The sequence below is a fragment of the Oncorhynchus clarkii genome, chromosome 7, assembly GCF_045791955.1.
Source record: "Oncorhynchus clarkii lewisi isolate Uvic-CL-2024 chromosome 7, UVic_Ocla_1.0, whole genome shotgun sequence".
Lineage (NCBI taxonomy): Eukaryota > Metazoa > Chordata > Actinopteri > Salmoniformes > Salmonidae > Oncorhynchus > Oncorhynchus clarkii.
This window is the reverse complement of record NC_092153.1, coordinates 51208242-51223156: the sequence shown is the minus strand read 5'-3', so window position 1 is coordinate 51223156 and position 14915 is coordinate 51208242. Positions and strand designations below refer to the sequence as shown.

The 14915-nt window shown below is 41.8% G+C and overlaps 1 protein-coding gene across 7 annotated transcripts; it reads right to left on the bottom strand.

Moving 5' to 3' along the window:
* Positions 1 to 323: 323 nt before the first annotated feature.
* Positions 324 to 11590, bottom strand: LOC139413441 (6-phosphofructo-2-kinase/fructose-2,6-bisphosphatase 2-like). Of its 7 annotated transcripts, XM_071160831.1 has the most exons (17): positions 11220 to 11365; positions 10447 to 10571; positions 9597 to 9722; positions 9156 to 9252; positions 6496 to 6562; positions 6322 to 6396; positions 6078 to 6134; positions 5802 to 5926; positions 4546 to 4753; positions 4092 to 4238; positions 3762 to 3866; positions 3537 to 3666; positions 3388 to 3450; positions 3167 to 3231; positions 2498 to 2653; positions 1846 to 1868; positions 324 to 1182 (listed from the first exon to the last, which is right to left on the bottom strand). In XM_071160831.1, exons 2-17 carry the CDS (start codon positions 10532 to 10534, stop codon positions 1116 to 1118), a joined length of 1599 nt encoding a protein of 532 aa, XP_071016932.1. In that variant the 5' UTR covers positions 10535 to 10571; positions 11220 to 11365; the 3' UTR covers positions 324 to 1115. The 7 variants fall into 7 exon arrangements, 6 of the variants coding, with proteins under 6 accessions (XP_071016932.1, XP_071016934.1, XP_071016935.1 ...); XM_071160833.1 differs by lacking the exon at positions 1846 to 1868 and having other exon boundaries at positions 11220 to 11590; XM_071160834.1 differs by lacking the exon at positions 1846 to 1868 and having other exon boundaries at positions 11201 to 11341.
* Positions 11591 to 14915: the final 3325 nt, after the last annotated feature.

Genomic DNA, 14915 nt, shown 5'->3' with positions numbered 1-14915 from the left:
GTCACTAATTTTGACCATTCTAAAGTTCGATCGAACAGTAACTGTATGCCCCAATGCCTGTCTGCCTGCTTTATACAGCAAGCCACGGCCACGTGACTCACTGTCTGTACAGTCTGTATGTCAAGTACATACATCTGTCAAATACAAAGTACAGTGAAATACTAAAGCCTCATATAGTTAATATTCTGATAATGTATTTGAAGTGACATGACATGAGTTTTGTGTGTAGTGCTTGAAAGTTATCTTGAGCCCTAGGGAATGAACTTGAAACCTGACACCTCCTTCCCCAAAACTCACACACAAAAAAGGAGAGAACAATTACATCTGTTTTATATCTTCATTGATTCTTTAATACAATTACTGGAGAAACGTCTTAAATACAATTCAACAATGCTAAACTAGCTGATTGATGCAATGAAGTCCATATCAACAGGCAACATTTGGCATGTTAAAATTCACGCAGCCGAGTATTGAATACAGTACATTCTTGAGCAGAGCAGGCTATCCTTGGAAAACTATCAAATATATAGTCATACCTCTTGACATTTATTTGGAACCTTCATGTGTATGATTATACACATATGTATTATGCAGCATGCCCCAAAAGGCACAGGAAATAACTTGCAACATTAAGAAATGTGACCATTTCAGTATACAATAATTACAATTTTAAAGAACACTGGACTAACTTCTAATCTAAAATTATATATAATATATATATATATACACACAGTGCCTTCGGAAATTATTCAGCCCACTAGATTTTTTTCCACATTTTGTTACGTTACAGCCTTATTCTAAAACGAATTAAATAAATAAATAATCCTCAGCAATCTACACACAATACCCCATAATGACAAAGCGAAAACAGGTTGAAACACCTTATTTACATAAGTATTCAGACTTTTGCTATGAGAATCGAAATTGAGCTCAGGTGCATCCTGTTTCCAATGATCATCCATGAGATGTTTCTACAACTGCTTTTTTTTTGTTACAGTATTCCACCAGTTGTTCCAGAGGTTTGGCATGCAGAAAAATGGAGGAGAGGATGATGATGAGCTTCAGGTCACAGGGAGAAACTGAGGCACCAGCTGAACATGAAGGTGACTTCGTAGTCACTCAGAAGCGGAAACAGCCACTAGTTTCTGGGCTGTCATAGTCGACTCCTTCACACAGGGAGTCCTTCAAACAGAACAGACATGACTCATATAATATTCCTGGTCTCTTTTCTATCACTGTCTTAACGCGTTTCAGAGCAGTCTGATTAATCATTGTCTTAAAAAGAAAAGACAGGTCTTCCATTACTACTAGAGGTTTGCTTCAGAAAAACCAACGCACAGAGATCTCTGCTAGGGAAAATCTCTCATGATACACCATCATCATTATACTACAAATAGGGAACAAAATTATTAGTACTATCAGTAACTGAACATTTTGATACAGCATCCCATCATACTATATGTCGATATTATTTAAAGGTGATACATAATCCATTGTTTGAGATTACGTCTCATGTGAATAAATGAAATTATAAACTGGGTAATTAGCACCCTGAATGCTGATTGGCTAAAAGCTGTGGTATATCAGACAATATACCATGCGTAGAAGCAAAATGACTTGTCTACTGTTATAATTATGTTGCTACCCAGTTTATAATAGCAATAAGGCACCTCTGGGGTTTGTGATATATGGCCAATATATGGCTAAGTGATATATCCAGGCACTCTACGTTGCGTCGTACTTAAGAACAGCCCTTAACTGTGGTATATTGGCCATATACCACACCCCCTTGGGCCCTATTGCTTAAACAGAAACCTTCTGCAGGAATATATCTAAAATACTCACAGAAAACAGCTTCCTATACGAGGCTGTAATGACAGACAGACAGGACAAAAGGAAGAGACACAAATGGGGGGACTAGCTATAGTACTGAACTCACAACAAACCAAATTGAACCAACACACTTGCACCACAACAAGAAACGTTGAATATGCATCTCAAAACATCAACATGTCTATATTTACTGTCCTTGTGTGGTATTGAGCTCTGAAGCTAATTGTTGTACAGAGCATGCTTCTCCTAGGATCACCAGCTGGATTTAACTGACTAATGTATAACACCTGCTTACTGGAAGACGTTTTAACTGTGTATCTTCTGGAATGGTATTCAGAAGACGTAAATGAGTATAAGAGGTGCAGTTTGTTTGGGATAGGAATAGTGCTATGCATATTCAAGCTGGAGACATACAGCCTATGAAGAAAAGGGGAGACCATGCAAGACAAACAGCTAATGTTGGAGGAGAGACAGACATAATATAAAGAGGAGAAGCCACCAACAAGACCACAACATGTCTGGATTATCAAGGGGATTTAAGGGTGAGGGGATGCTAAGGATAAAGAGGGATTGGCTTGGGGTGGGGGTGGCAGATGGGAAGAGGGAGGTGACCGAGTTGAATTAAGAGTGATTCATTAAGTGGGCGCCAATTTTTGACACTAACTTGGCTTTGCTGCAGCATCCCCTCTGGCATCTCAGGGAGCCAGGGCCGGTTGCCGGCACTGTAGAGCCTGGGCCGCTTGAACTGGTCGAGACTGGACAGGGGGGTATAACTATTCCGTCGGAGCAGCATGGGAGCTGGGTCCCTTGGGACATTATCCTGGTTGGAGATGGGGAAACACCAGGTGCATTAAAGAAAGAGACCCGGGCACACCCAGCGTTACTGGGACAATTCCCCAAAACACAGCAATCAAACGATAGTTTTCCTTGACCAACCACCACACACACAAAAAAAAAATGCTATTAGACAAGAAAAAGGTGATTCTGCAAAAAAAAGACAATCTAAAAGCAACTTCAGGGGGCAAAGGTTATGGTGCAAAGACTGTTGTCCTTTGCACCACACTGTGTTGTATACCAATCAATACAAGTCAGTTATTAAAGGGGCCCAGAGCATTGGTGGTGGTGTTTGCAAGCAGGGAAATGTGATCAGTTATAACTGCCTCCAAGTTAAATATAAAGTCACACTAACTACTCATTTAACCAGACATACTGTAGCTTGAGCTAGTTTGGTTAAAGAGGAAAAATAACAAAAAATATGTTCAGTGAAGCATGTGATATGTGAGCAGAACAGAGCAGAGCCTTGCCACTGAGGATAACGTGCAATGTTACTCACAAGTGGTCGGTCGCGATGTGTGTTCACTGCCTTCACATTAAGATAAAACATTTCCACTTTACAGCCTGGGGAAAGTTGCAGAGAAATTGATGTGACCCGTTCCTAATTGCAATACAAACGACACGTGGTGATAGAGGAACAGGAACTCAGATGTGAACATGCATAAAATAATTGTCAGAACAATTTGTTCAGAATTTAGTCTAATGAACACAAAGACTTACCATACGCAACAGGAGTGAGTTTGAGCACTGTGTGCAGTGGACATTTCAGGTAGGGCAGGTCATCTATGAAAGACAAAATAAAGTGTCATTACCTCTGGTGTTTGTGAAACTGTCAGTAAAAGTGTACTGTGCGGTGTGTGCTCACCCACCTGCACTCTTATCCAAGAAGTAGGCCAGCAGGCAGCGCATGACAGCCTGGTGACAGATAACCAGCACGTTGCCCTGTCTCTCTAGCTCCATGATGACAGGCTCTAACCGCTGCACCAGGTCCTGGTAGGACTACAGGGAGGGAGAGGGGACACACTGAGCCTTAGTGATTCCTCACCCTGCCAAGAACAGGGCCCCAGAAAAGTGGTAAGAGGGTAGGACTTTACCTCTCCCCCTGGGTAGCGGTAGTGGTACTTGTCCTGGTCCCTCAGGGCAAACTCCTCTGGGAAGGATTTCTGGATCACATCATAGGTCATCTCCTCACACACACCCTAACAGACAGGAAAGAGAAAACTCTGGAAAATGTGCCTTGTCAGTTGAGTTGACAGGTAATGATAAATCATTCATTATTATACAAACATGGAATATTACAAGTCCTTTATCACAGAACAAGTTCGTTTTCATCACAAAAGGTGTCTACCTAAATGAAACCCCCATGGTATTAATTATGTTAGACCAGTGATAAGTGAGAGATCAGAGGTGAAGTCAGCACTGACAGCATCAATCTCATTGAGGATCTTCCACTGTTCGTAGGGCACAATCAGCTCCTCAGCAGTCTGGATGGTGCGCCTCAGCTGGCTAGTCCATACCTTCAAGTCAGACAGTTTGTGCTCCTCAATGAAGCTGTGCAAGGCATGAGCAAACTGGACCAGAGGGGGCAAATGGGAAAGATACAGTAAAACTAGTGAAGAGAGATTAGTTTCAATAACAAGCCCATCCATCAGGGTACGATTTACTGTACATGGTCGTAAACATGCTATTAACTATTTAAGAGTACATGATCAGATTACCAGTGTTTACTCAAATTCAAAGTACAGGAGCTTTAATTAGTATTTTCCATTAGCTGTAACTAAATCGAAATAGAAACTGGTAGGGTCCACTGACTCAAATACAGGGGTCAGTGTCATGCTGTCTGTTCTCCAGAGCGGGCTTAACCGTTATGGCACATACCTGTTTTCCTCCTGGGGAGAGCTCCGAGTCGCCTCCGATACGGCCCTCCATGTTGTGATTGCTCTCTCCATGCCGGCACAGGTAGAGGGAGTGAGAGTGCACTTGGATGTTCATGAGGTAGTACACTATCTTACTCTGGATGTAGTCCTGCACCCGGTTCACCAGGAAACGCCGGCCCACGTTCTCCACCTTGATGAAGGATAGGTCCCTACGGGATACACAGTAACACAATTGTCTGTATTCTGTATCCACCTGGCGGCTTACATCTGAACTGTTGCAGCAAATTTGCAGGAATTCTGGAGAATTACTGTTAACGCCTACTAGGTATAACAAATGATCCGTATGAACAGTTCTTGCCTCTAATTGAGGCAAGAGGTCGCTTAGGGGCCCGGCCGCTAGTGGGCCCTAACTCAAAAAAACAAAAAAACTTGGTTATGGTTTCAACTGAGAGAAATTGTAGAAAAACACCAGGTGAAATATATGAAATTGGTTATGCATCAGCAGTTTCTCTCTTACGTCACTCAGCCATGTCAGCTATCAATTTTTGAATTTGTAGTTAGTCTAGATGTAACAGTATAACTTTACATCCGTCCCTTCGCCCATACCCGGGCTCGAACCAGGGACCCTCTGCACACAGACAAGTCACCCACGAAGAATCGTTACCCATCACTCCACAAAAGCCGCGGCCCTTGCAGAGCAAGGGGAACTACTACTTCAAGGTCTCAGAGCGAGTGACGTCACCGATTGAAACGCTATTAGCGCGCACCACCGCTAACTAGCTAGCCATTTCACATCGGTTACATAGACAGCAATCTAAACTTGCAGTAATCATGGCCGAATACCACGCAGGGCACGTGCCCTGACCGCCAGGGGGCACTCATTGATTTTGTTAGTCACTCCCACTCAGATATATTAACATGGCATAAATGATGGCAACATGTGTAGAATTGCAGGGTATTAGCTTTAAAACTGCACTGTTTTTCTCTCTTCCCCATTAAAAAAAAGAAGAGTATAATTAGATTAAATGTGTTATACAATTGCAAACAATTCTCTCCACCCAAGGCAAAATGGGTAGAATTGTAGGAAATTAACTTTAAATAGTACATTTATCTCTCCACCATCAAGAGGGGGAGCCGCTATATTTTGTTGCCACGAGGTCGGGGGCCCCCAAACAAAAAAGGCTACGGAGCCCCCCTGGCAAACTCCTATTCAAATGCAAAACACTGAGATAGACAATATGCTTTGGTCATTCTTACTTGTCATAATCATCGGGATCCAAAGGTTGGTATGTAACCTTATAGCACTCTATGCGTTTGAGAAAGTCATCCATCACTCTCTCTCTGTGCCTCTCTGGGTAGTCTGGACTGGATACCTTCACTTCCTGTATAGAGATAACACATTAGAATGTGGGCAAAGAAACAATTTAAGTCGTCAGTCACATAGCAGGGATATAGTCAGTGTATAAATAGGTTATAGTTTTGACCGTGGCGTGGGGTCATAGTAAAGCATTACAATCTCACATCGGAACATACCAGAATATTAGCAGCAATGACTTCTGGGTCGTCACACACTGACTCCACAAAGAACACCTGTTGGAAAGAAAATAGCTCAGACTACAACAATATACTGTCTCACCACAGGGCTGGATGCAGAGTCCCATGACCACAAACTATCAGATTCTCAATATTAAATGCCGGTCCATAATACAGTAATGTTATATGGAGATACAATTCAAACACAAAACTATATTTGGAAATTTAGCACATTGCACGTTACCTTGAATGCATTCTCTTTCCCAAAATCAAGAATGAGGTCTCTCCTCTCCCTTGTTGTGTTTGTTGCATCAAATACCTAATCAAAGCAAAGCAAACATCACAAAACTGGTGGATAAAATGTCAAATATATTGAGCAGACAAAAAAAGAACCAAAATGAGAGAGTAAATGCCGTACAGCGATTTGTCCACCTTCTTCAGTTAGATATCCCTTCACATCCTCCAGGGCTACCAGGGCACACTGTCTGTGGGAGAGGAGGGAAATACAGTTACAGTTGTCTGCAGCAAAGGGGGCAGGTATGCAATCCAAACTACTATACTCTTTTTTATTTAGATACTTTATCTTAACGGCCCCTGTATCATTTATTTGCTAATTTCGTGTTTGATTGTAAGGGAAGCGGGCCAGAAGACCAGAGTGATCTACTGTATGCCTATCTTTCTTCTGTACCGACACCTGAATAGTGACACTGACGGAACAGTGACAGAACATACCGATTCAACATTTTGCACGGCTCATACGAGCAGAAGAGTGACAGCAGCAGCAGTATATTTTAGATCAGCATTCTGTGATGTCAAGAACAGTAAAGCCGTTTACAGGTCCATAAAGGGCAATTCTCTACACAGACAAATACATTCACTTTCTGAGCCTATTTGGATGCTGTTCTCATTCAGTGATTATACTGGATACATTTTTGTGCTTGCTTAGAAAACGTTCAGCTAGTTGGAAAATAGTAATCCATCACAAATTACTATGAAAAACGAAGCAAATTTCAGTTTGAATCCTGCAGCTGGTGTGTGTGTGTGTGTACACACACACACACACACACACACACACACACACACACACACACACACACACACACACACACACACACACACACACACACACACACACACACACACACACACACACACACACACACACACACACACACACACACACACACACACACACACAGAAATATTCAGACCCCTTGACTTTTTCCACATTTTGTTACAGCCTTATTCTAAAATGGATTGAATTGTTTTCCCCCCCCTCATGGATCTACACACAATACCCCATAATGACAAAGCAAAAACAGGTTTTTAGAAATGTTTGCAAATGTATAAAAAAAAAAAACATCACAATTACTCAGTACTTTGTTGAAGGACCTTTGGCAGCGATTACAGCCTCGAATCTTCTTGGGTATGACGCTACAAGTTTGGCACAGCTGTATTTGGGGAGTTTCTCCCATTCTTCTTTGCATATCCTCTCAAGCTCTGTCAGGTTGGATGGGGAGCGTTGCTGCACAGCTATTTTCAGGTCTGTCCAGAGATGTTTCGATCGGGTACAAGTCCGGGCTCTGCTGGGCCACTCAAGGACAATGAAACTTGTCCCGAAGCCACTCCTGCGTTGTCTTGGCTGTGTGTTTAGCGTCGTTGTCCTGTTAGAAGGTGAACCTTCGCCCCAGTCTGAGGTCCTGTGCGCTCTGGAGAAGGTTTTCAAGGATCTCTCTGTGCTTTGCGCCGTTCATCTTTCCCTCGATCATGACAAGTCTCACAGTCCCTGCCACTGAAAAACATCCCCACAGCATGATGCTGCCACCACCATGCTTCACTATAGGGATGGTGCCTGGTTTCCTCCACATTGGCATTCAGGCCAAAGAGTTCAATCTTGGTTTTATCAGATCAGAGAATATTGTTTCTCATGGTCTGAGAGTCCTTTAGGTGCCTTTTGGCAAACTCCAAGCAGGTTGGCATGTGTCTTTTACTGAGGAGTGGCTTCCATCTAGCCACTCTACCATAAAGGCCTGATTGGTGGAGTGCTGCAGAGATGGTTGTCCTTCTGGAAGATTCTTCCATCTCCACAGAGGAACTCTGGAGCTCTGTCAGAGTGACCATCGAGGCCCTGACCAAGGCCCTTCTCCCCCAATTGCTCAGTTTGGCCTGGTGGTCAGCTCTAGGAAGAGTTTTGGTGGTTTCAAACTTCTTCCTTTTAAGAATGATGGAGGCCACTGTGTTCTTGGGGAACTTCAATGCTGCAGAATTTTTTTGGTACCCTTCCCTGGATATGTGCCTATACACAATCCTGTCTCTGAGCTCTATGGGCAACTCCTATGACCTCATGGCTTGGTCTTTGCTTTGACATGCACTATCAACTGTGGGACCTTATATAGAGGTCATGTCCAATCATGTCCAATCAATTGAATTTCCCCCCTTGTGGACTCCAATCAAGTTGTAGAAACATCTCAAGAATAATCAATGGAAAAAGGATGCATCTGAGCTCAATTTTAAGTCTCATAGCAAAGGGTCTGAATACTTATGTAAATAAGGTATTTCTGTTTTTATTTGCAATAAATTTGCAAAAAAAAATCTAAAAATGTGTTTTTGCTTTGTTTTTATGGGGTATTTGATACATTGAATAAATGTTTTCCTCATAAATCAATTTTAGAATAAGGCTGTAACATAGCAAAATGTGGAAAAAAGGAAGGGGTCTGAATACTTTGAGTCCACTGTATTCTGTTAATAGAATATGAGTATTTTGTACACTGAATAACTGCTTGCACAGCAGACAGTGTGTTGATTCAGAAACGCATTAGCCATTGACGCAGCAGCCAACGCTGCAAAGTAAATGGGTGAAATCAAGCATGAGAGAACCTGGTGTACTGCTGGAGTAATGAGATTGACTCAGATCTGACCATGCTGATGGAGACACAATACTTGATTAATGATTTTCTTCCTAACATTTGACCATTTATACAAAACTTTGGCTCTCATCTGTGAACTAAAGTGTGCAATGCAGTTCTGACTTCTTTTTCAGTATGACTCATGCATATGAATAAAACAAATGTAACTTACTTCCTTATTTCCATGGCTTCCTTGTTGTCGTGCCTGAAGAAGTCGTAGGACTTGTAAGCTTTGACGGCCTCTCGGCGGTAGACACCCAAGTTAAACACTACAAAACAAACAAAATGGCATCAACAATAGAGTTATGACTAGCTTTTATCAGTGTCTACTGTCTCCTTTCATAGAAATGGGACTGGTTTAAAGTAGGATCTTTTTCAACATGGGGCGTCTCAGTTCTCAGGAGCTTTAAAACTTGACAGTTGCCTAACTAATGAAAGTACCTTACTTCGTAGGCCACAATACACTTGTGATTTAAAGTTGAGTCGTGCTTATTTAAAGATCTCTCAAAAACCAGAGGGTTAATAGTCAATAGGCTGTCATAATGGAAGACTTAAATGGACATGTCTAATGTCTTCAAAAGTAACGTTGTAGAGAGGCTCTTTCCCCACTCACCTTTGGTTGGCACCCCTATCCAGTTGAGGTACCGTGTCAGTTTCTTAGACATGTAGGTCTTTCCCCTGGCAGGTAGGCCGATCATTACAATCACTGTGGGAGAGTTTGTCATGTAGGATGCCCATGCTGAACAAAAAGACAGACAGACATACATACTATAGTGTATTCACATTGGACTAAATCAGATACTACTGTATACTGTCTATACAGTATACCTACAAATGATACACATCCCTGACAATGAAATGAGATACAGTAGATAAGGCAAAACAATTGAACTATCAAAGTGGTTGGTTGGTGTGATCAAACATCACTGGATTCATTTCTTGTCCTTGATTTCCCATGTACTGTATACTCAGATGAAAAGGGATAGATCAAAGTGCACTGGCAAGCCATAGTTTGCTATTCTCATATCAATTACGGACACAACAGGACTGCAGATAGGCTGAATACTGTTCAGAATATGGGCTAATTATAATCATATTCACTATAATATGCATTATACAAATATGTTGTGGAAAGAGAATGAATAATTTGTCCAAAATATGCCAAAGGAATCATTTTCAGAGAAGACTAATCTCTCACAATATTATTGATGCACTTGTATTTCTTTGAAACTCATTTGCTTGAGAATGTGTGCATCAGCTACATGTGTTGCATGTCAGGCATAGGGACAGCTTTCAGAGATAAAGCCAAAACAACACCTGCAGACTCATTCTGTGCCGGTCAAAACAACCTGAGGCAATCACACAGACTGCAGAGGAATTGATGCCCGTCCTGCTCATGACCTTGCCTGTACACAGCTCTCCTGCATTGAAGATTTTTCTCTGGGAGACTTATCAGTACTTACAGCATTTCTTCTCATTCATTCTGAGCTCTGTTTTCTTGGCTTCAGCAGAGTCGGCCAAGCCAGTCTTTCTCTGAATGGTTGCTGACATGGTGAAGTTGTGTCGTTGAGCCAGGTTTCCAAAGGCTCTAGAGGAGCATCACCCCAGACAATCAGAAACAGAAGGTTGATTTATTGTAGCAGTAGGTCTAGGCCTAGTAACTGAGTATTTTAGTATTTCATTTCTTAGTAACTCATAACATTTTCATGTCTATTCCCTGAATAAGAATTACTAATATATTCACTATCTGAACAATATTCAATTCAATTAAAGTTGATGTACTGGTATAAAATGTAAAAGCACTTAAATACATTAAGTAATATGAGTTTGATATTAACTTTCAAATATATGACAAAGTAATGGTATACGACTTGACATATTGCTGTAATATAGGCTACTTTTATATTCTGCCCACAGCCTTCAAGAACATAGTAACACAGCAAAGTGAGGGATACTGACATCTGATCTTCACAGCCACTGCACTGTATGTAGCCTACTGGGCGACCATATCCGAGGCTATCATCAAAAATAGGGCACGCACTAAAAACGGACATCACTAAATTATGCTAAAGGAAGCCATTTACCGCAGCACGTTATGCAATATTATTAAGCGACGACACTACTGTAGTGCAATGGTAGTCTCGGGCCGGGGTCTTAAAATGTCTGTCTGGAACACTGATAATAGGCTTATTGGTTGTTTCGCACACATACACTCACCAAAGCTATTGCAATTTACCTGCAATGTACGAGACGATGAGGCAATTAGAACTGAAAATTTTAATCTGACGACGGATACGCGATCTTTGGCTCTACGAGGTTTCTGTCCCACTACAGCCTGCGTTGTTGCGAAGGTCTGGTCGAGGTCGACGCTGTCCTTCGTATGTTGGTGTCGCGGACCCGGTTGATGCCCCTCCACTAATTACCACAGCCACACAGTTCAAATATATTGTAATTCATGTAAACAAAAATGTGCTTTTTGGTCTTAATTTAAAGATAGAGTTAGGAAAAAGACTAGAAGTGTCGTTAACATTAGGTTTGAAATCACATTTTAAGATACATTGTAGAAATAAGCGGGGTTTATTACTTTGTGGCTGTGGTAACTATTGACTACACCTTCCAAACCAGAAAAGCATGAGGTGTGCCTGAGTCACAATTTCCTTACCGTAATCTTCATAATATACAGACCTCTGAAGCGCATAGGCAGTAAAAATCTGATTATATGCATTGACCAGATAGCAGTAATAATACAATCATCAGCCTATTGAAGGTCTTTATCAAACTATACTATTTGTGCATTTGCTTAGTAGAAAGTGGGATGCTCGAGGGGGGAGTTCCTGCAGGAACAGTGGAGGCTCCTCAGAGGAAGGGGAGGACTATCCTCCTCAGTGAATTTTATAAAAATTGTAAAACATTGAAAAAGTTAGATAAAACTATACTAAACATATTCATGTCACCAAATAAATGATTAAAACACACTGTTTTGCAATAAAGGTCTACAGTAGCCTCAACAGCACTCTTGGGTAGCACCTTGGTGTAGCCAGGGGACAGCTAGCTTCCAACCTCTTCTTGGTACATTGACTTCAATACAAAACCTAGTAGGCTCTTGGTTCTCACCCCCTTCCATAGACTTACACAGTAATTATGACAGGTTCCGGAGGACATCCTCCAACCTATCAGAGCTCTTGCAGCATGAACTGACATGTTGTCCACCCAATCAAAGGATCAGAGAATGAATCTAGTACTGAACGCATAAGCTACAGCTAGCTAGCCCTGCAGTGCATAAAATGTGGTGAGTAGTTGACTCAAAGAGAGAAAGACAGTAGTTGAACAGTTTTCAACAAATGAATTTCTTAAAAAATGAAGAAGCAAGAGAGAGAGGGAGTACATTTTTTCACTTTCACTTACTTAGCTAGCAAAGGCAGCTGGCTAGTTTAGTTACTCAAACACTCTGCTCAAACAGCGGGATGCTATGTTAGCTAGCTGGCTATGTCTATCCAACACAACACTGGAACTCTACCAAGTCAAGGTAAGCTTTTGGTTTTATTAATGTACTGCCACCAGGGGCCGCCGGTGTAACTGCTTACTGACTATACACTAACTTTACTGAATGATTGTAGCAGGTTTACTAATGTATTAGTTCTATTAGCTATGTTGACTAGGATGTTACTTTATCTAATATGGGGACAACTATGTAGGCTGTGTGTAGCGGTTATGACATGGTTTGGCTTGGAAAGGTTTATTCGCCTGGTCACATACAGCTGATGAGTTGTTCATGGAAGTCCACAAAACGAAGGGAAAAGGTGAGAGGAGGAGAGTGCATAGAGGCGAGAAGGAATACAATGTGGCTGCTATGAAAGTGAACTGTGTTTATGCGTGATCAGTTGTGTATTCATTCCGCCAATTCTGTTGAAAAAACGTTTCTTAAACGGAAGCAAACAAAACGGATAAAAATTAAATTGTCCAATAGAAATTCTCGTTTGCAACTGTTGGACTAATTATTACACCCTAGATAAACTAAATGTAGGCAAGAGTGTGCAAACCAGTATTGAATGTGTCACTGTCTGTCATCTCAAATTTCTCTCTCGACCTGTGTGCACCTACGTTGTAAACTTTCATTCATAGGCTAGGTTGTAGCAACCTCATGATGGGTGTAGGAAAAATTAAAGTATCATGTAGTAGCCTAAACCTATCGATGTTATATTGAACAGGGTTAATGGAATATGAACGACAGTCATCCAACATGTTGTAATAGAAATAAGGTCATGCTCATGTAAAAAAAAAATGGGTCTCCCTCGTCACAAACGGCACTGACCGCCACTGTGCAGGAATGTCCACATGCAGGAACACCCCGAATTGCGGGCTGCAGTTGCACACTGCTGATGATGGCGGTCCAAAGGGTACAATCTATGGGTACCATTCCTAGACATTAAAACCCCTTGACTTTTTACATGTTGTTGTTAATAAGGTGGGATGATCACTGACCTACACAAACTACTCTGTAATGTCAGAGTGGAAGAAAAATTCAAAAATTTGCAAAACATTATTGCAAAATTAAAAACTAATATTCACTACATGACCAAAAGTATCCAAGTACAGTCTCATGGGATAATCAGCTCTCTTTAGAAGGATACATTCCTTCTCTGACTAGAAATATCTGATGGAAATGTGAGAGGGATGGTTTTCAATTATAGGACAAATACTAAAGATGAGACTGCTAAGATAAAAGTATCTGATTGGTTGATATTATACATGTGGACATTTGAATCTATTTTGAAACCATATCAAGTTAGATGAAGTTGCATGAGGAAAGATACTTTTGGTAATGCAGTGTATGTGGACACCTGCTCGTCAAACATCTCATTCCAAAATCATGAGCATTAATATGGAGTTGTTCCCCCTTTGCTTCTATAGCAGCCTCTACTCTTCTGGGATGGCTTTCCACTAGATGTTGGAACATTGCTGCAGGGACTTGCTTCTAGTTGCCTAGTTAAATAAAGTTAAATACAATAAAATAAAAATACTCAGCCACAAGAGCATTAGTGAGGTCGGGCACAGATGTCTGGCGATTAGGCCTGGCTCGCAGTCGGCGTTCCAATTCATCCCAAAGGGGTCCAAAGGGGTTAAGGTCAGGGCTCTGTGCAGGCCAGTCAATTTCTTCCACACTGATCTCGACAAACCATTTGTGTGTGGACCTCACTTTGTGCATGGGGGCATTGTCATGCTGATACAAGAAAGGGCCTTCCCAACTGTTGATACAAAGTTGGAAGCACAGAATTGTCCAGAATGTCATTGTATGCTGTAGCGTTAAGATTTCCCTTCACTGGAACTAAGGGGCCTAGCCCGAACCATGAAAAATAACCCCAGACCATTATTCCTCCACCACACTTTACAGTTGATACTATGCAGAGGGTGAAGGGATTCATCACTGCAGAGAAAGCGTCCACTGCTCCAGAATTCAATGGCGGCGAGATTTACACCACTCCAGCCAACGCATAGTGATCTGGGCTTGTGTGCGGCTGCTTGGCCATGGAAACCCATTTTATGAAGCTCCCGACCAACAGTTCTTGTGCTGACGTTGCTTCCAGAGGCAGTTTGGAACTCGGTAATGAATGTTGCAACCGAGGACAGACGATTTTTATGCCCTACGCGCTTCAGCACTCGGTGGTCCCGTTCTGTGAGCTTGTGTGGCCTACCACTTCACGGCTGAGCAGTTATTGCTCCTAGACCTTTCCACTTCACAAAAACAGCACTTCGAGTTTACCGGGGCATCCCATGACGGTGCCATGTTGAAAGTTACGGAGCTCTTTAGTACGGCCATTTTACTGCCAATGTGTGTCTGTGTAGATTGCATGGCTCATGCTCGATTTTACACCTGTCAGCAACGGGTGTGGCTGAAATAGCCGAATCCACTAATTTGAAGGCGTGTCCACAT

Bases quoted from the DNA above. Each gene is read 5' to 3' on its own strand.
- LOC139413441 (XM_071160830.1), bottom strand. From the start codon at position 10,534: ATGTCAGCAACCATTCAGAGAAAGACTGGCTTGGCCGACTCTGCTGAA. The intron at 6,397-6,495 runs GTACGGCATTTA...TGCTTTGATTAG, and splicing joins AAGAAGGTGGACAAATCGCT to GTATTTGATGCAACAAACAC. The intron at 3,867-4,091 runs GTCAGTGCTGAC...CCTGTCTGTTAG, and splicing joins TCCTCAATGAGATTGATGCT to GGTGTGTGTGAGGAGATGAC.